The sequence below is a fragment of the Lithobates pipiens genome, unplaced genomic scaffold, assembly GCF_037356315.1.
Source record: "Lithobates pipiens isolate NorthernLeopardFrog02 unplaced genomic scaffold, aLitPip1_a1.2 Scaffold_1, whole genome shotgun sequence".
In the NCBI taxonomy this organism is placed as follows: Eukaryota; Metazoa; Chordata; class Amphibia; order Anura; family Ranidae; genus Lithobates; species Lithobates pipiens.
In genome coordinates, this window is record NW_027507685.1 from 171,605,217 (window position 1) to 171,626,630 (window position 21,414).

General features: G+C 41.8%; 1 protein-coding gene across 4 annotated transcripts in view; it reads left to right on the forward strand.

Moving 5' to 3' along the window:
* PLXNB3 (plexin B3) overlaps nucleotides 1-21,414 on the forward strand; it is a 158,150-nt gene that overhangs the window by 123,931 nt on the left and 12,805 nt on the right. For all 4 annotated transcript variants that reach the window (XM_077478883.1, XM_077478884.1, XM_077478882.1 and 1 more), the window contains exons 15-26: nucleotides 2,393-2,498; nucleotides 2,703-2,833; nucleotides 2,920-3,096; nucleotides 4,374-4,539; nucleotides 7,993-8,226; nucleotides 8,335-8,496; nucleotides 11,319-11,467; nucleotides 12,578-12,678; nucleotides 12,766-12,983; nucleotides 14,641-14,819; nucleotides 19,272-19,338; nucleotides 20,257-20,563. In XM_077478883.1, the coding sequence (XP_077335009.1) occupies nucleotides 2,393-2,498; nucleotides 2,703-2,833; nucleotides 2,920-3,096; nucleotides 4,374-4,539; nucleotides 7,993-8,226; nucleotides 8,335-8,496; nucleotides 11,319-11,467; nucleotides 12,578-12,678; nucleotides 12,766-12,983; nucleotides 14,641-14,819; nucleotides 19,272-19,338; nucleotides 20,257-20,563 (1,997 nt within the window). The remainder of the gene's footprint in view (nucleotides 1-2,392; nucleotides 2,499-2,702; nucleotides 2,834-2,919; nucleotides 3,097-4,373; nucleotides 4,540-7,992; nucleotides 8,227-8,334; nucleotides 8,497-11,318; nucleotides 11,468-12,577; nucleotides 12,679-12,765; nucleotides 12,984-14,640; nucleotides 14,820-19,271; nucleotides 19,339-20,256; nucleotides 20,564-21,414) is intronic.

Sequence of the window (21,414 nt, forward strand, 5' to 3'; positions counted from 1 at the left end):
TTTCTTATTGCCACTCTTCCATAAAGATTCGATTTGTGGAGAGCACGACTAATAGTTGTCCTGTGGACAGATTCTCCCACCTGAGCTGTGGATCTCTGCAGCTCCTCCAGAGTTACCATGGGCCTCTTGGTTGCTTCTCTGATAAATGTTCTCCTTACCCGGCCTATCGGTTTAGGTTGATGGTCATGTCTTGGTAGGTTTACAGTTGTGCCATACTCTTTACATTTTCGGATGATGGATTGAACATTGCTCCGTGAGATGTTCAAAACTTGTGATTTTTTTTATTTTTTATTTTTTTTATAACCTAAACCTGGTTTAAACTTCTCCACAACTTTTCCCCTGGCCTGTCTGGTGTGTTCCTTGGCCTTCATGATGCTGTTTGTTCCCTAAGGTTCTCTAAGAAACCTCTGATAACTTCACAGAACAGCTGTATTTTTACTGAGATTACATTGCACACAGGTAGTAATTGGAAGGTAATTGGTTCCACTAAATTTTATGTAGGGGTATCGAATTAAAGGGGGCTTGATACAAATGCACACCACACTTTTCAGATATTTATTTATAAAAAAATGTAAAAATCATTTATCAGTTTCATTCCACTTCACAAATTTGTGTTGGTCTATCACATAAAATTCCAATAAAAAACACTTACATTTTTGGTTTTAACATGACAAAATGTGGAAACTTTCAAGGGGTATGAATACTTTTTAAAGGCACAGTATGGGCAGCAGCCAGGTGTTGAAGCCCATTAAATACTAAGGGAATATGCCAATAGCACACACTATAAACACAAATGTTTCCAATAAGTGAATACAAATAACAAAAGTAGCAACTGGGAATTGTGCATTTATCTCTGACTGGCACTTGCAGATTTTTTACCCTTCACCCCTATGAAAAGATGGTTTAAGCGTCTGTAGCCAAACATGGCAGTGTGAGGCATAGACAGCTGGTGAGTGTGTGCACATAAGCCCTTGTACACACGGTCGGACATTCTGATGGACAATGTCTGATAGGACCGTGTTGTCGGATAATCCGACAGTTTGTGGGCTCCATCGGACTGTTTCCGTCGGAGTATCCGACGGACCAAGTTTTCCAGCTGAGCTATAAAATTTTCTGACAACATGATCCGATCGGACTTTGTCCGATCATATGTTGAGAATTCCGATCGGACAAAGTGCCATGCATGCTCAGATCAAATTCCTAGACCAAAGCTATTGACTACTAGCCTGAACGTAGTCCCATCCTAACGAAATAACATCATCACGTTAAGTACGATCGGATTTTCTGACAACTTTGTCCTACTGTGTGTATGCAACAGTTTCGGACAAAATCCGTAGGACAAAATCCAACGGATTTGGTTGTCGGAATGTCTGACCGTGTGTACAAGGGCTAAGGGGATTGGAGTCACAGTCACGGCGGTGTGGTTGAGGAGTGTTCCTGGAAGTTTTTTTGGACTATAAGTGATTCACTGGTCACCACCTAATGAACTTTTTTTGGAAGTGGACCTTTTGTGTTTAAAAATTGGACACTTTATTAATTTATATATTCTTTTGGAATCACTCATTTCACAGGGTGATTATACTATAGTTTAAATTGTTACAATTCATTGCTACTTTTGTTATTTGTATTCACTTATTGGAAACATTTGTGTTTATAGTGTGTGCTATTGGCATATTCACTTAGTATTTAGCGCCACTCATTCTACACTGTTTGGTAGGATTTTTTGCACATTATTCATTTACTTAGAGTGGCAGCAGAATTTATTATTTTAATTTTTTTTTATTGATTTTTTTTTTTTAGGTTTTTACAAGCGCAGTTGTGATACACAGGTGTGAGGGCCTAAATTTGTATTATTGTTTAAGATGTTGAAGCCCCCCTTTCTTGCTGCCGCATATGTGCATTACACAGTCAGTAAGAGGTTAGAGCAGCCATTTTCAACCTTTTTACCGATCCATCAGGACTTTAATAACTTGTATAGAGGCCAATAAACTTTTTATTCTTCAAATAAGCCCATAGGACAAGTCAACAAGTAACGGGCTTCAAAATTCTCCCTGCATCTGGGCTTTAATAACTTGTATAGAGGCTGGTTAAGTTTTGTATTTTTCATATAAGCCGTAAAGACAAGCCAGCAGGTAGCAGGGGCTTCAAGCCTTCATCAATGCTTTCATAACTTGTATAGAGGCCAATAACCTTCTTTCTGCATATAAACCAAAAGAACAAGGCGATGGGTACCGGAGGCTTCAAAGGGTCCCCCTTCATTAGGGCTTCAATAATTTGTTTATATGCAGGGGTGCCAGGCTCAGTGGGGGGTACAAAAGTTCAATAATAATAATATGGCTCATAACTAAATTTGCTAATATTATTTTTGCTGATATCCTTTCTCCTTTTTTAGAATTGTGTGCAATCTATCAGCCAGTGAAGGTGTGGAGTATGGCCATGTGAAAGTCTCTGTAAATGGCCGTGAACCTGGAGTATCCACCCAGCTTTTCTTTTACCAGGTGAGTCAATCAATTGATCTTACAATAGTAAAGTCACTATCGAAGCTGAAATTGGGCTTTACACTTATAAAATGATTACTGTTACTTTACCAATATGTTTTCAAAAGTTGAGGAACAAGGCACATGTGATTATAAGCTCTGGCGGGGCATTGATTGATCTCTGAGTTGTGCAATATGTGAAATCTTATTGTGTGATCTTTACAGGACCCCCAGCTTTATTCCCTGACTCCGGTGAAAGGCCCAATGGCTGGAGGAACCAAGGTAACCATCTCTGGAACCAAGCTGTCAACTGGAGATAAGATCACAGTGACTGTGGGAGGCTTGCCTTGTGAACTGTGAGTAGTAGCATTTGTATGTGTGTTAATGTGGTCACACAACTAAAGTCCTTTGTACTGATAAAGGTTTGTCATTTTTCTTATAGATCTGGCAATGTGACAGACGATCAGATATGCTGCATTACTAGCTCTAGTTCTGTCCAGGAGGAGGCGCCAGTCCTTGTGTCCTATGGTGAGGTAAACAGAGGTCTGGAGGGAACATTTTACAACTACACGGAGAATCCCACCATCTCCTCTGCTTCTCCATCCAAAGCTTTCCATGGGTAAATAAGTGGAGAAGAAAATATATTTCTGATTGTTTTATTGAGCAGGATAAAGCAGAAGATTCTCCTCAATACCGCCATTTGCAGCTGCTTATACTTACCTGCAGGTTACTTTTTTGCTAATCTATTCAGCTGCAGGACCAAGGGAAGAATACTTATGCAGTAGTAGTTGGGCACATTCAACTGGACTTGTTCTGCAATGTTGAAAGCCTTTCATAACGTGTCCAAGACACTTCTTCAGTTCTGATGAGTGCACCAACACCTTGATCCAATCACACCTCCCTTCCTAGACTTAGACAATATCCACAATGATTTTATGATGATTTGTGTTGATGTTACCTATGTGGACATAAAAGGCAGGATATCTTTTTACTTATTAAAACGAAAGAAGTGGCATGGAGAAGCTACAAAACATCTTCAACGTTATAGAACAAGCCTAGTGTAATGTAAGCAACTACTACTAGCTATACCAAGACATGAATAAATGAGAACCCTTTACAGACAATACCTGTGTTAGACCAAAGTCTCAACCTAGTGCTTAAGATGGCTATACACTGCTCAAGTTTCTATCAATTCATGCTAGGTGTGTTAAAATTTCAGTGTATGACTTTACTGGCACTGCCCTTTTCAACAAAAGTTGATTAAGCCAGCCATAGACAGTTCGACTCTCGACCGGTTCAGCAAGACCCGGCCAAGATTCAATCCATGTATGGGTAGGTTAAATGTACCCAAGTTGATCGATTGGTACAACCAGCCTGCCGGATTTTACAGGCGCCGGGAGAAAACAATGGTACTACAAGTACTGTTCAGGTATCCTGACGGTCAGAATAGAAATCTAGTGGTATTTCTCCATTTGCTTGGATTGAGATATCTGTTAGATTTCTTATGACCTGCATGCAAACCTGGCCAAAGAAAATGTGCTACTAGCAAATGCCCATTCCCAATGGGTTTTCTTTAAATGACAAGGGACACAAAGAACATATTGCTTAACCCGTACCCCCATCAAAGCTATGAAACCCTTTGTGTAGCTTTATAAAAAAAAAAGCTTGAGTCTTCACGTGGATGGAACAGAATGATCCCACCAACCATAGGTGGTTTCACAATATACAGTACATATGATCAATGTATGTGGTCTGCTAAGATAAGCAATTCTTAGTATCATTCTTATAATTTTGAATAACAATATCAATTGTACTAAAAGAAAAAAAGGGAACTTGTTGGGCCATCTGTATTTGTCTGTAATGTGTTTCTTAATCCATTTCTGTTTATATATGCAGTGGTGGACGGCGTATTTCTGTCACTGGTTCAAACCTAGATGTAGTCCAGGCTCCCCATATGACTGCTGTGATCAAGTCTCCTCTAGAAGAGCTTCAGAATGGAGACGGGAATCGCAGAAGGAAGAAGAGAAGAAGAAGGGAACTGGGGCGCAGTATTGTGCAAGAGGTGAGTGAGATCTTCTGCACTATAAATCCTAGTTAAAAAGAAAGGTTTAAAGAGAAAATTACTTTGCCCATAAAGTATGTACAACAAAAGATTTTTTTTGTAGCAATGGACTTTTTTGGGCATATAGAGAATGGCATAACAACATTGCTCCATAAAATCATAACGTTTATTTTACATATATATATATATATATATATATATATAGCTTTACAGCCAATGTTTTCAGAGTAGGTTTCACGGATATTTTTTCATTTAAACATCCACATGACAGCTCAACACATTTTGAATATTTAACATCTTCATCAGGTGTACACATGAATAGTATCCATGTAACAGAACCCAATATAAAAAAAAATCGCAGTTTGATTGGAGATACCGGAGGGACCTGTTTGTTTGTGTATAGGGATGAGCCGAACACCCCCCAGTTCGGTTCGCACCAGAACCTTTGAACGGACCGAAAAATTCGTACAAACTTTAGAACCCTATTAAAGTCTATGTGACTCGAACGTTCGAAATCAAAAGTGCTAATTTTAAAGGCTAATATGCAAGATATGCAACAGACAACACCAGCAATAAGGGGTATCTTCAGGTGTATTCTGTGCTGGAGGCACAAAATACCCACTTTAACTCCTTCAGATGCCTGTATTAGAGAATACCACAGGTGTATACTGTGCTATGCTGGAGGCACACAACACCCACTAACTCCTGCAGATGCCTGTATTAGAGAACACCAGCATAAAAGGGTAGATACAGGTGTATACTGTGCTGGAGGCACACAACACCCACAAACTCCCTCATACCACAGAGCATGCGGCACATGTAAAAATGGGTCATTACGGGCTGGGTTCTCATGGACCCTGTAGATCCCCCTGTTTAACATTTGCTTTAATCATGGATATCATAGCTGTAAAACAATTTTCTTTGAAGTTATTTGGCAGAGTTCATTGTGTCTAGAAATGCACGGCTCATCATTGCTGATGTAGAGACACTATGTTTGTACCGATAAAATTTAACATTTGGTTATTTTGTACAGTTAACTGCCTTGAACATATAAATAAATGAATTAAAAAAACACCCACTAACTCCTGCAGATGCCTGTATTAGAGAACACCAGCAAAAAAGGGTAGATACAGGTGTATACTGTGCTGGAGGCACACAACACCCACTAACTCCTGCAGATGCCTGAGAAAAGTTCGTACCTATCTTGCTCTTTCCCTGCACGCCGGAACACACTACACAAGGCCGCCGCGCTGGCGGCCTTATATAGTGTGGGGCGTGTACTAAACCCCCTGAGCTATAATTATGGCTCTCCTCACTGCCGGCGCTGTGATTGGCCAAACATGCGGGGTCACAGTGCATGCTTGGCCAATCATGAGCCAGCAATGCACTGCGATGGCGTAGTGCATTGTGGGGTGTTCGTGCCACACGAATTTGGTGCAAAGGGTCCACAAAGTTCTGAATTCGCCGAACAGACGAACGACCGATGTTCGAGTCGAACATGCGTTCGAGTCGAACACAGAGCTCATCCCTAGTTGTATATTTTTGGTTGTTGATAACTTGAATTACAATAAAATCTGGTTAAACATCTGAATTTGCTGATACAGTCAGTTTTGCTTGGATGATTTGATTTATACTGGGAATATATATATTATTTTCAACTATTTGGACCCTGCAATATGTCTTTTTGAAACATTTAACCATGCTGATGAGCCTTGTTTTGGGTAACTGGATCCACCTTGAAACCACAGAGAATAATCCCTTTTGAGATTAGATATACCCAATTTTCATCTTGCTTTCCCCCCTGCTTCCCTCTTTCTGGAATGGAGAATCTTGATTCCAGCAAACCATTTAAAAGCCCTGTGATTTTAGGTTATTTGAGTTCTTTTATATGAATACTATTCCCATGTTCTCCTGATGAAGATGGTAAATAATCCAAATGCCTTTAGCTGTCATGTGGATGTTGAAATTAAATAAGATCTGTGAACCCTACTCTGAAAACGTTGGATGTGATGCTATATATATATATATTTTAACAATATGCATAAAAAAACTTTATGATTTTATGGAGTAATGTTGTCGTGCCATTCTCTTATATGCCCCCAAAAAGGTCCATTGCTACAAAAAAAATATTTGCTGTACATGTATTATTCAGAATGTTGGCATATAGGACAGAGAACCTCTATCTGATTTGTATTTGGCCATAACCCACCCTCTCAGCAAGGTATACTCACCTATCAGTGCTCCCTTGCTACCCACTTTCTCTTACCACTCTGACAAAGCGGGGCTTCTGGGTAAGGCAGATCTTTCGGCATGTGACATTTGACCTTCCCCCTGAGATGAGCCCCAGGGCTGGAACAAGGGGTGGGCAAGAAGGAGAGTCTCCCAGAGAGCAGCAATAGAGGGGGACATTCCTAGATCTGCTGTGACGGCTGACACAAAAAACACAATGTACATGTGCAACTACCTTCTAACTGCTAGAAAGCAAACGGTTGACCATGCATGTGCAGTAGTGCACACTCTATGCCAACCATGTGCAGCCAGAGAAAAGGGGGCAGAGAATGGGCACAGGTACACGCATTCTATTTCCTACATTAGCAGTGGGTGAAGGGGGTGCAGTTCCTCATCCTTGCCTTGGGAACGGGACAAACCTGTCTCGGTACTGCCAGGCCCATTAAATATTGTGGACTATCACTTTACTTTTATGCAAATAGTAATGCCTTAGGCTTTTGAGACACACATGGGTATTTGCAAATCATCTTACAACAGCTGGTCAGTATATGGGCAGCTCATAAGCACCAATGAGTACTTTCAGTGTCGGAAGTGCTTATGTTCACATGTTGGAAAATCACTATGGTGTTTGGTCACTAGACACTTGTTTCATCTTTTCCAGAATAAATTGAGTAGCTCCTAGTGGGGCAAAACCTGTACAGCCATAGCTTGACCTCTCAATACCCTTCCTTTTGTGAGTGGTCTTGACTCTGCAGGGCTGTCCTAAGTCTGCCGTTGGTTTCTGTTAAATAACTTAAGGGGCACTTGCAGAGCTTGCCGTAGTGGGGAAATCAAGGGTAGGGCCCAGGGACTGCTGCCTCCAGTGGAACCCCCAGCCTAACTGAACTCCTGTCATTGACAACCGGATGGTGGGGAATGCAGCAGGGTTCAAAGCTTTCGGAATAAAGTCCCCCGGGTCTTAGACTTCTGAAGGTGAAGGCCCTGTTTTTTTATGCATATGGTGAAAATAATGGACAAGGTGGAGATCAGTTGGTATTTGGGATCTTCTGACTGCAATCTTATGTCTGTGGCTAGCTTTTTCAGTAAACTATGCAAGTAAAAAACTCCTATAACCCATTGCAACCAAAATTCAGACCAGTTTTCTCCTATGCTGTTGGTTTGTGTGATTGGTGCAATTGAGTTGGCTGTCTCCATTGACCCCATACTCTCTATATCTTCTTACAGATTAGTGAACAGTGCCATCACAACTCCTCCACAGACATGCAATGTCTTTCTCCTGCTATTCCCGAAGACGCCATCATTCTTGATGTGCTATTTGTCTTGGACAATGTCCGTATTCCATTCAGCAGTCTTGGGGAGAACTTCACCTACTTGAAAAACCCAACTCTCAAACCTCTCAATCGAGACAGCCTCAGTAAGCCCTACAGTCTGAAGCCCGGGAACGTGCTGGACATTGAGGTAATCCAAGTAGAACATCATTATTTCCTCTACTAATGTGCTGCTAGCAAATGTCTTCCTTCTCCAGAATATTTCTCCAACGTTAGATGTCTATTTCATTTCCTTCAGGGAGAAGGTTTGGACTCTGGCATTGATAAGGAAGAGGTTCGAGCAATGATTGGGAATGGTGTCTGCACAGTGAAAACTCTCACCCACAACCACCTGTACTGCGAGCCTCCACTTACTGTGCCTCAGCCACTGGATGCAAGCACCCCTTTGCCTCAGTTTGTGGTTAGTAAACTAAACCCTTTAACTGCCAGAGCTGTTTCTGCATTTTTTTTAATGCACGCTTTAAAATGCAAGTTTTAGGCCTGAAGACCACTTTTCCAAAAGCAGAGAACCCAGAGAATAAAATGATGGTACTTGTCGCTTATTATAATACACAAAGTTAGCACAACCCGTATTTTCAGGACAAATTATGCTAAAGTTAAAGTGGAACTAAACCCATCGATTTAACAGTCTCATAAAAGTTACATTCCCGGCATGTGCCTGATGATAACTGTTACATTGGCTGTGCTCTCAACCAAGCTGTCAAACCAGCCAATGGCTGGAGTCATAACTGATCATATGTGCAGCACTATGGCAAATGCAGATCAAACAGAGGCCAAGATGGCAGCTTCCTTGGCTGAAAATGATAGGAGGGTTTACTTCCCCTTTAAGACCAAGATAATGCAGTTCCAGGTGAGCAATCGACTCTTTAGTATTGTGAGCAAGGATCGAGGGTACTGCACACCTTGCCTGTGAGACCAAATGACAAAAAAAAAGGTCCAGAATATTACTGCACTCCTCAGTATCTTTACTGAAGTATTAAAATTCTATCACATGTATGGCAGCAACACAAAATGTAACGCGCTTTTGTGCCAAATACTCAAAGCTACTGGAGGATTGGAGAAGCGCTGTATTTAGCATGAAACGCGTGTTCCTGCCATACATGTGATGTAATTTTAATATACTAAAATTAAGTTTAGGGCACCCAAATGGAATTGACTCACAATTCTTGTGTTTTTGCATATGTGTTTTATGTTTTTATATATATCCAACTATCGATTTTTTATATATATATATACACACACACACACACACACACACACACACACAGTGGAACCTCGGATTGTGAGTAACGTGGTTTACAAGCGCTTCACAACACAAGCTGTTTTTTTTGTTTTTTAAATCCTGACTCCCTTTGCGAGCAGTGTTCTTGCAAGACAAGCAGGATTCAAGCTTCTGGGGTGTGCAGTACCACATTTGGCCGGTGATGCTCGGAAACACTCGAAGTCGCTCAGAAACGCTCCAGTCCCGAGTGTCTCAGGCAGCCCCCCCCACCCCACCTCTGGCCACATGCCGTACTGCATACACTAGCAGTGACACTGGAACAAATTATCTGAGTTTCCATTAATTTCTATGGGGAAACTTGCTTTGATATGAGTGCTTTGGATTACAAGCATTCTTCTGGAACAAATTATGCTTGTAGTTCAACGTATTACTGTGTGTGTGTGTGTGTATATGTATGTGATATATAGAGAGATTTTATATATATATCTAAAATATATATATATGAGAGAGAGAGATTTATAGATATATGCCAACGGGCAGTCAATAGCCAAAACTAGAAGGTCTAAACTCGCTACCTCTCCTATTCTCCACAGCATAGACTGTTTTCATTCTAAAGTCCCAAGACCAAAACTAGAAGAGCTAATTGAACTCTTTAAAATAATTCAGGAAGTGTATACAGGAAAGCTCTGTCTGACAGAACTAGCAGGTAGTCCTGTTGTTGGCTGAGAACACACAGAATTTTTGTAGTGGTGTCAGCTCTGCCCTGTTGACTTTTGCTAAACGACTCAATCCCAACTCTTATCCTTTTCCCCACAACATAGACACTAGTTATTTTATTCCCAAGATGAGAGTCAGGAGGGCTAAATAAACTCATTGAGATAACTCAGGAAGTGTGCACAGGGCACAGGACGACTCGATTTCTGGCAAGATTAACAGGTATTGTATGCACTTTTTGAACGGGTATAGAAAGAAACAAAAGGGAGCAAATAAGATTTTAAGGTTTACATAGACATTATTCTTAGTTAGACTTTAGGAACCCATCATGGGTCACCAGTATTTGTTATGTCATTGTCATAGGATCTTGGTTCTTGTCCAACCCACAAATAGCAGAGATGGATGTCTACCCAATCACCAAAATCTCATATAATCTTCAACATATAGATTTTTTCAAAATTTTAAATCTCCAGCTTTCATGAAAATATTACCTGCTTGACCTTGTCATGAAGTTCCTTGTTTAGATACTTCCTCTTATGGGGTGACAACGCTCTAATCACTAATTGTGCTCCTGCGTTGTCACCGTCTGATCACACAGGGTTATGATGAAGACTACTAGTGGCTGTTTCAACACACATAAGGCTTCATGCACGCAGACACTTGGGGTTGTACAATGTAAAATTTGGGGAGATTTCCCTGCCCTGAAATACAGCTGCCCACAGAAATCAATGGCTGAACATGGGTATACAGTGATACTGGTGTAAACACACACTGGCATATAGATGCACACCCCTGGATGCAGACAGTCTGTGCCCAGAGTCGTATGCCTGTACACATGTGGGAATACCCAGTACAGCCATTGATATTGGTCATTGTATGCAGCACCTGTGGCTTCCAGGTGAGGAAATATGCCCGTATTGTATGTTGTATGGCCCCAAGTGCTTGTATGCAATGAGGCTTTATGCAGACCTGGTCCACTGTGTTCACCATCAGGAAACCTGCCCTGAGATGCATGCCATGCAACCATTGCCTGTGTACATGTAGACAAGAAGTCGCTGCAAAAGATCAGCAGCAATAGTATATAACACAGCTTTGACCGATTTGTACTATACCTCTGGTTTACAGCAGAAGAATGATGTTTGTAGCTGAACATCATTTGGTGCCTAGGCTCCTTCCTAGGTTGCCTTGTGGATTATCCAGCTCTAACAGAGAGTATAGTCATGTGATAGACTGAAGCTATGCAGGTCTTCTATGTTAAATCTTGACATGTTATTGACATCCCACAGATTCACATGGGGAATCTTCGCTTCAACCTTGGGCAAGTGAAATACGACGTAGAGGGCCAATCGAGTTTTCCAAGAGAGGCCAAGATTGGACTGGGAGTTGGTGCAGCTTTGCTTGTTCCTGTTGTCCTAATAATCATTTTCATGTATAGGTATGTGTTAAATTGGCAGATTGTTTTTTTTGTTTATCATTTTAGGGGTCTATGTATAAAACATTAATTGTGTGGATACAAAAAACATCCACACATTTAGAACAAAAATCACTGTATTGTCTCTAATATATGTGGTTCCTATATTGGCAGCGCCACCTAGTGGCCATAATGTGTTTTTAATTCCATAAATACCACAATGGGGGGGGGGAGACACATTATGGCCACTAATTATATTTTCCAGAATACTGCCTGGGCAATTTTTCAGAATACTGCTTGGGCACAGCCAACACTTCTAGATGTTCCCTATAATTTAGCACATCTTCACCTTTTTGAGTTCAGTTCCACTTTACGACTGCAGTAGATAAGTGATCCAAACCAGTGAGATAACTTCATTCCTCACCTAAGCCCTTGTACACACGGTTGGAGAATCCGTCGGAATGTGTCCTATCGGACCGTGTCGTCGAATAATCCGACTGTGTGTGGTATGCATCGGACTGATTCTGTCCGAATATCCGTCGGACCCAATATTCCAACATGTTGGAAATATTTCCTGACCAACTGGTTCGATCGGACATACTCCGATCATGTGTAGCGAATTTTGATCGGACCAAGTGCCACGCATGCTCAGATCAAATTCCTACATCAAAGCTATTGGCTACTACCCTGAATGTAGTCCCATCGTAACGAAATTACGTCATCACGTTCTGAAAGATCGGATTTTTCGACAACTTAGTCCGACCGTGTGTATGCAACAGTTTCGGACACAATCCGTCGGACTAAATCCGACGGATAAAATCCGACGGATTTGGTTGGCAGAATCTCCGACCGTGTGTACAGGGGCTAAAAGTAAAACTTAGCCCTCCAAAATGCTTAACCTTTTAGTTGGATTGTGCTCCCTCTGGGTACAAGCAGCCCCATGTTTTCAGGTTGGGGATGGGTCCTTTATAAGGCAGAGGCTCTAATTGGCTGCTCATTCATGCCTATAGGAGATTCTATAAAGATAACTTTTGCTAGAGACACATGAGAAATGAACTAATAATTGTGTAATTGGCATCTGACTGTCCCTTTTTGACCTACATGAGGCATATTTTTAATGCTGCTATTTTCCAGGAGGCAGAGTAAGATGGCAATGAGGGATTATAAGAAGGTTCTTGTCCAGCTGGAGAACCTAGAGACCAGCGTGGGAGATCAGTGCCGCAAAGAATTCACCGGTATTGTCCTGTTCTTTGAGTCTTCCAATAGCCTCAGTTCAGGTTCTTAACCTGATCATTTAATTTTTGCCTTCTGCCCATTTTCAGATCTTATGACGGAAATGATGGACCTTACTAGTGATATTGAAGGCTCCGGCATACCCTATCGAGACTACAGCACCTATATTGAAAAGATATTTTTCCCTGGGGATACTGTCTCTCCATTACGGAAGAATTTGGATGTTCCAGAGAACAGGAGGGCCACTGTGGAACAAGGCCTGAACCAACTCTCCAACCTTCTCAATAACAAGCTATTCCTCACCAAGGTACTAAAAGTCTACAGTCTATATCTCTTTATATATACTCGCTGGGACGGGGCGCTTTATTTAATTTAAATTTATTTAGTTTTTACACTTTCCCTTTAAAAAAAAATTTTTTGATCACGTTTATCACTGTTACAAGGAAGGTAAACATCTATATCCCCACATCTCTCCTCCGGGCTGGGGATAGGTAGCCTGTTGGTATTGCTTATGCTGATTTAATTTTATTGGTTTGACTCACTAGAATACATTGATTGACTAGAAGACATCCTGTTCTCTCTTCTGTTCATGTTAGAATAGACCTGTTCACAGTTTGCTCCCCTAGGGGTGAATAGATTTATTCTTGGCTGTTTACTATCTAGAAAGCTAATGTAAAGATATGAATTTTGAAGGATCATTTACGTTTATTATACTGAAGTAAAGCCTCAGCAATAATAATAATAAAAAAAAAACCCTGCAAGACAAAGGCATAATGAGCTAGTATGCATAGTATACTAGCTCATTATGAATTACTTACCTGAGTTCGAAGCCCCCGACGCGATCTCCGTTCCCCTCCTCTGACGCCACCATCTATCCCGGAGTGACTTACGAGTATCATGGCTCCAGCACTGTGACTGGCTGGAGCTGTGATGACGTCACTCACGCGCATGCGCGCTGGTGCCGCCACTAACGGTATGATCGCCATTAGAAACGGCACGCTCAGTGCACCAGCGCCCGACGTCTACGGCGCATGCGCCGTAGACGTCAGTGCAGCTAGTTCTGCAAATATCTCTTAAACCTTTTAGGTTTGGGAGATATTTCTTGCACCTACAGGTAAGCCTAGATTAAGGTGGTTGTAATGTAATGTTAATGTATTTATTAAAAATGCATTCGCTATACTATGTAATGGTATGAATCCTGTTATACTTTTCTTACTACCTTTATCTGTTATGTTATGCTCTGATAACTAATTAAAAAAAATGTGAAAAAAATAAATGTAAGAACCAGGCGTGGAAAAAAATAATTAACGATTTCATGCTTTCTAGCCGAGATCTCAGCTTTGTTTCATTCCCGCGGCCCAGACGTGACTTCATAACGTCGCACCCAGGTCTTCAAGAGTGATAGAGATTGCCGGGGACCATCTGTCACTCGGTTTTCTCTATGACTTCCTTCCGGCGCCAGTGGATTCCTTCTCCGCATCCCCAATTGCACAGGAGAGCCCAGAAAAGCACCGAATTACAGCCGGGGGTGGGGGTTGGGGGTTGGGGGTCAGTAGGAACGATCAAGCGGCTAAACTGTAGCTATGATCATTCTTATGGTGAAGGTAAACTCCCTATGAAAAAAATTATATCTGGATGATGCCTGCAGCTGCCCAGGACGTCAGCTAACTTTTCCCCAACGGCCAAAATGAATATATCTAAAACTTTCAAGATCTGTTGTGTTGGTCATGAATTAAACACAGACAAATATTTTAGCCATCTGAGAATGCTGAAATGACGCTCGTCATTGGTGACCAACTTGGCCAATGAAATGATTCCTTGGCTGTCTAGTATAGATGCTCCGATTTGAGGTGGAGCAGGTGGCCCCTCTTGCTGGCGCTCTGAAGTTCTGCTGAAATAAATGTATAAATGAGACCATCCCGGGGGTTGTTGGAAAACGTTGTCCTCCTTTCTTCCTCTTGCAGCTCATCGAGACATTGGATGCCCAGTCCACGTTGTCACAGCGCGATCGTTGTCATGCAGCGTCATTACTTACTGTGGCTCTACATGGCAAGTTGGAGTATCTGACTGATGTCATGAAGACTCTCCTGTCTGAATTGGTAGACCAATGTGTGGCCAAGAACCCAAAATTGCTTCTTCGCAGGTAAAGTGAGGACCATGAAGGACCACAGTTAAAAAAAAAAAAAAAAGTCCATAACTTTTGTACAGAATTGTGTATTTTCAATGAGCACAGTTTTTGATTTGTGGTTGCAGTTTTTATCTTTTATAGTAACTTTTTTAATGCGACTTTTATACATTTAATTAATGTGCTGCTATTTTATAATAAAGGTAGAGATTTGAGGATTAGCTGTGAGTGAGTGCTCTCAATATCTCAGTTGATTCCATGCTCACTACCTAACAACTATTGAGATATACACTATATTGTCAAAAGTATTTGAACGCCTGCCTTTACACGCACATAAACTTTAATGGCATCCCAGTCTTAGTCCGTAGGGTTCAATATTGACTTGGCCCATCATTTCCAGCTATAACACCTTCAACTTCTCTGGAAAGGCTGTCCACAAGGTTTAGGAGTGTGTATATGGGAAGGTTTGACCATTCTTCCAGAAGAGCATTTGTGAGGCCAGGCACTGATGTGGACAAGAAGGCCTGGCTCGTAGTCTCCACTCTAATTCATAACAAAGGTGCTCTATCGGGTTAAGACCAGGACTCTGTGCAGGCCAGTCAAGTTCCTCCACCCCAAACTCACTCGTCCGTGTCTTTATGGACCTTGCTTTGTGTACTGGTGCGCAGTCATGTTGGAACAGGAAGGGGCCAAACTGTTCCCACAAAGTTGGGAGCATGAAATTGTCCAAAATGTCTTGGTATGCTGACGCCTTAAGAGTTCCCTTCACTGGAACTAAGCGGCAAGGCCAACCCCACACCATAATCTCCCCTCCACCAAATGATTTGGACTAGTGCACAAAGCAAGGCTCATAAAGACATGGATGAGCGAATTGGGGGTGGAGGAACTTGACTGTCCTGCACAGAGTTCTGACCTCATCTTTGGGCTGAATTAGAGAGGAGACTGTGAGCCAAGCCTTCTTGTTCACCATCAGTGCCTGACCTCACAAATGTTTCTTCTGGAAGAATGGTCAGACATTCCCATAGACACACTCCTAAGCCTTGTGGACAGCCTTCCTAGAAGAGTTGAAGCTGTTATAGCTGCAAGTAGTGGGCCAACTCAATATTGAACCCTACGGACTAAGACTGGGATGCCATTAAAGTTCATATGTGTGTAAAGGCAGGCATCGCAATACTCTTGACGATATAGTCTATATCGGCCACTTAAAGAGTGTGTTGCTTGCAGTGGCTAAGCTGACCTATAGACTTGCATTCTGAGATGGAGTAGTGAAGTGGATCTGTTGGGGTTGATTTACTAAAGCCAAATTCATTTTGTTCAATTTGAATTTTCCTTGAACTTGGCAAATAGGGTAAAGCTCTGCTGACTTCAATCATCCAATCATGTGCATGCAAAAATATTTTTTTTCCCTTGTACGTGGTTGGGTATTCATTGCAAAGACCATATTCACTATACTATGGGAAACAGCCTGTTTGCCTTTAAGAAATTAACACCATTGTGTGGCATTGCAAAACAGATTGAATTGGATACCGGCTGCCAATTTTCCACTGGGCTGATTCAGTAAGCTTTTGGCAGTAGAAGCAGGGCCATGTAAGTTTAAATAAACTTTATTAAGGTGGTTAATAGGCGGTTAAGATGAACTTTGCCTGACTTTTCTTGCGCTGACGCATTTCACCTATTCAACAGGCTTGATTGTAGAGACACAGTTAAAGTGTAAAGACAAAACTTTTTTTTTTTTTTTTTTGTGTTGCGTAAACTTGAATCCTCTTTCATTTTTTTATTGCTGAATACATGCACACAAGCCACTAGATCTTCTATAACCGATGTTGCAACAAGAGTGCCCCCAAAACAGGGTCTTAGGGAAGATTCAAAAATACAGAATGCAGTAGGGCGCACCACACCATTTTTGGGGAAATAGAAAATGTTGTTGTCACCAGAGAATATCCCACTTGAAAAATAATATTATGCTGATAATTGTACAAGATGGAAATTCCCCTCACTTTGGGGAGATTTTCTCTCACTTCCTGTTGTTTCTCATGGACAGGAAGTGAAAGTAATTCTTCCAAGCATGACAGAAATAAAAAATAATCTGACAAGCGTTTCAACTCTTCCTACTCGATCCAACAGTTAAAAAAAAAAAAAAAAGTTTTACTATATGTACACATTAACAGAGGGGTTAGAGACATTTATACACAAACTATCACAGGAATAATAATATATTTAAAGCCACTGATACCATAATATTTTTAAAGCACTACTTGTTTTGTATATTCAAACCACAGAGAGCAAAAAGTAATAAAATTAAAATTTCTATAACAATTATGTGTAAAATGATCTGTTTCCAAAACTGGCAATCTCACCCTAAAAACATTGATCTTTATTATATATGAAGTAAAAACCCAACAGTACCAATATTAAAAGTTTTGGGAACTGAAAAAGTATTTTCTTAAAAATAAAATAAAAAATAAATAAATAAATATAAATATATATATATATATATATATATATATATATATATATATATATATATATATATATATATATATTATGTAGCACTAACCCCCAGAGGAGCTGCTGGTTTGATTGGGCTTAACATAACTTTCTTCTCCTCGATTTGTGTCTAGGGGTTTCCCGTGGTAGATACCCAGTAACTCTGGAGACTGACGACAGATCCGCATGAAGGGATTTTTATTGCAAAAAACTTAGAGAACGAACAGTCTCGTTAAAATAGGATCAGAGGGTTAGGAAGGAAGTTCCAGGTACTCTTAGCCCTTGTACACACGGTCAGAGAATCCGTCAGAATGTGTCCTATCGGACCGTGACGTCGGATAATCCGACTGTGCGTGGTATGCATCGGACTGATTCCGTCGGAATATCCGTTGGACCCCATTTTCCAACATGTTGGAAATATTTCCCGACCAACTGGGCCAATCGGACATACTCCGATCATGTGTAGAGAATTTTGATCGGACCAAGTGCCACGCATGCTCAGATCAAATTCCTACATCAAAGCTATTGGCTACTAGCCTGAATGTAGTTCCATCGTAACGAAATTACGTCATCACGTTCTGAAAGATCGGATTTTTTCGCCAACTTTGTCCAACCGTGTGTATGCAACAGTTTCGGACAAGATCCGACGGGCAAAATCCGACGGATTTGGTTGTGGAAATCTCCGACCGTGTGTACAGGGGCTTAGTGTCAAAGTCAATAATGAAGGACTTGCTTACTTTGACTAGATCCAGAGAATAGCCATTCACAACTGGATGTTGAGTCAGGTTGGATAGTCCCTCTCTCACATGGCCTAGCTGCCAACAAGGTGCTTTACTCAGGAACAAGTCTCTGCTACAGACGTTGTTGTAGAACTTACATGAATAAGTCTCTGCCACAGACTGTCTTGTAAAACTTCAGGAAACTAAAACTTGTGGAACACTCGTGTGATACCTGGATCTTTCAGCCAGCTTGGCGATACCCACAAAACAGGATTCACTTAGGTACTTCAGCCCCTCCAGGCTCTTGCTAAGAAACCAACCCGTACGTGACCTTCTTCTGAAGAGTCCTCCCCTGGATAGCTACGAAGTTACTGGGCCTCTCCAACTACCAGAGACAGCACTGGACCACCTTGGAATCCTCCTTAGTTTCCTTGCCTTGGGCTAGCCAGCCCTGAGACAACAAGTCGGGGTGGATCTGCACCCTAGGCCATAGCCTTCCTGGGGGCTGGTCAGGAGGACCAGGACCATGGAGTCAGAACATACTTCTGTGCCGGAACCCTGAACCACGTGACATCCACATCTTAAGTACCCGCTCCCAGAAAGCACAGTAAGAGTGACACTCCCACTGGGCGGGCTCCGAGAGAGAGTAAACTTAAAGCACCCAACTAGACTGTGGTTCCATGCCTGCCAGAAGAGACAGTGCCCCTTGTGGGCAGGCTGAACATCCTATAGTTCAGTCAGACTGATGCTGAAGTCCAAATTTAGAACAATTGTACCCAAACCAAACTACAGTTCAGGTGTAACATTAACTTTCAAAAACCCAGCGTGTGCTCTTCAGGAGCCAGTGCTACATATATATATATATATATATATATATATATATATATATATTTATATTATAACACCCTCAGGGTTTTAGAGTGATGGTCATTATGGGATGCTGCACATTGAGGGAGATTTACGAAAGCTGGTGCATGTATACATAGTAGCCAATCAGCTTCTAAGTTTTATTGTCAAAGCTTGATTAAACAAGCTGAACTTAGAAGTTGATTGGTTACTATGCACAGCTGCACCAGATTCTGAGTGCTAAAGTTCTAGTAAATCTCCTCATTGTCTGTGGCTTTGTTTTGTAAATGAAGCCATGTGTGTATATTGTATTGGAATATCTTACTAGTGATTCCAGTGCGGAGCTATAGACATTTCCTGTTCCATGGGTGGAGAATGTTATAGGAATGACAATACCACCTTGTTTTCGTTTTTGCAGGACAGAAACTATAGTGGAGAAGCTGCTGACCAACTGGATGTCCATTTGTCTGCACTCCTTTCTTCGGGTTAGTGTCTGGTAATTGGTCACATCCATTTACCTTACCTACATTAACTGGCTGCATCCATTTACCTTCCCAAACTTATCTGGCCACATCCATTTGCCTTACCCAACTTAACTGGCTGCTTCAATTTACCTTACCCAACTTAACTAGCTGCATCCGTTTACCTTACCCAACTTAACTGGCCACATCCATTTACCTTACCCAACTTAACTGGCTGCATCCATTTACCTTACCCAACTTAACTGGCCGCATCCATTTACCTTACCCAACTTAACTGGCTGCATCCATTTACCTTACCCAACTTAACTGGCCGCATCCATTTACCTTACCCAACTTAACTGGCTGCATCCATTTACCTTACCTACCTTAACTAACCACATGCATTTACCTATCCCACCTTAACTAGCCACAGCCATTTAACTTACCTACCTTCCAACAGTAATAGGCCTTTGGTCGCTACAGTAGATGTTCTTCAGCATCTCCCTCCCTCTAGATCTGACACACTTTTCTTCGGGTCTTAGTCTGGAAACTGGTCACGTGCATACCTTAACTGGCCACGTGCATACCTTAACTGGCCACATGCATTTAACTTGCCTGCCTTAACTGGCCACACGCATTTAACTTGCCCACCTTAACTGGCCATGTTCACTTAACCAGTATACCTTCATTAGCCACATTATTTTGTCTCCCCTAACTAAACTGGCCTCAACCATTTACCTTACCTACCTAAACTGGCCGCATTCATTTGCCTCATCTACTTAAACTGGCCACATCCATTTAACTTGCCTACCTTAGCTGGCCACATCCATTTAACTTGCCTACCTTCCAACAGTTCTAGGTCTTTGGTCAACACAGAAAATGTTCATCAGAACTTCCTCCCTGTAGATCTGACATGTTTGCTATATGTTTATTTCCATTCAGGAGGCGGCAGCAGAGCCCCTATACATGCTGTACAGTGCCATAAAATACCAGGTAGAAAAGGGCCCAGTGGATGCTGTAACGGGGAAGGCAAAGCGAACTCTGAACGATGGACGTCTCCTACGGGAGGACATTGAGTACCAGTCGATGACCCTCACTGTTATAGTGAAGAATGGGATGGAAGTGCAGAGGGTACCAGTCAGAGTGCTGGACACTGACACCATTACTCAAGTGAAAGGAAAGATCCTGAATCATGTGTACAAAGGAACCCCTTTCTCCAATCGGCCCGCAGCACATGCACTTGATCTAGGTAAGGACAATTAAGATACCTTTTAAAGCTGAGTTTTTAAGCATTCAATTAAATACATACGTGATATTGTCAAAAGTATTGGGACACCTGCCTTTACACATACATGAACTTTAATGGCATCCCAGTCTTCATCCGTAGGGTTCAAAATTGAGTTGGCCCACCCTTTGCAGCTATAACAGCTTCAACTCTTCTGGGAAGGCTGTCCACAAGGTTTAGGAGTGTATCTATGGGAGTGTGTGACCATTCTTCCAGAAGAGCATTTGTGAGTTTAGGCATTGATGTTGGAGGAGAAGGCATGGTTCGCAGTCTCCACTCTAATTCATTCCAAAGTGTTCTGTCGGGTTGAGGTCAGGACTCTGTACAGGCCAGTCAAGTTCCTCCACCCCAAACTCATTCATCCATGTCTTTATGGATTCATCCATGTCTTTATGAACCTTGATTTGTGTACTGGTGCGCAGTCATGTTGGAACAGAAAGGGGCCATCCCCAAACTGACACCTTAAGATTTCCTTTCACTGGAACTAAGGGGCCCAGCCCAACCCGTGAAAAACAACCCCACACCATAATCTCCTCTTCACCAAAGGATTTGGACCAGTGCACAAAGCAAGGTCCATAAAGACATGGATGAGTGAGTTTGGGGTGGAGGAACTTCCTTGGCCTGCACAGAGTCATGACCTCGACCCGATAGAACACCTTTGGGATGAATTAGAGCAGAGACTGCGAGTCAGGCCTTCCTGTCCAACATCAGGACTGGACCTCACAAATGCGCTTCTGGAAGAATGGTCAAACATTCCCATAGACACACTGCTAAACCTTGTGGACAGCCTTCCCAGAAGAGTTGAAGCTGCAAAG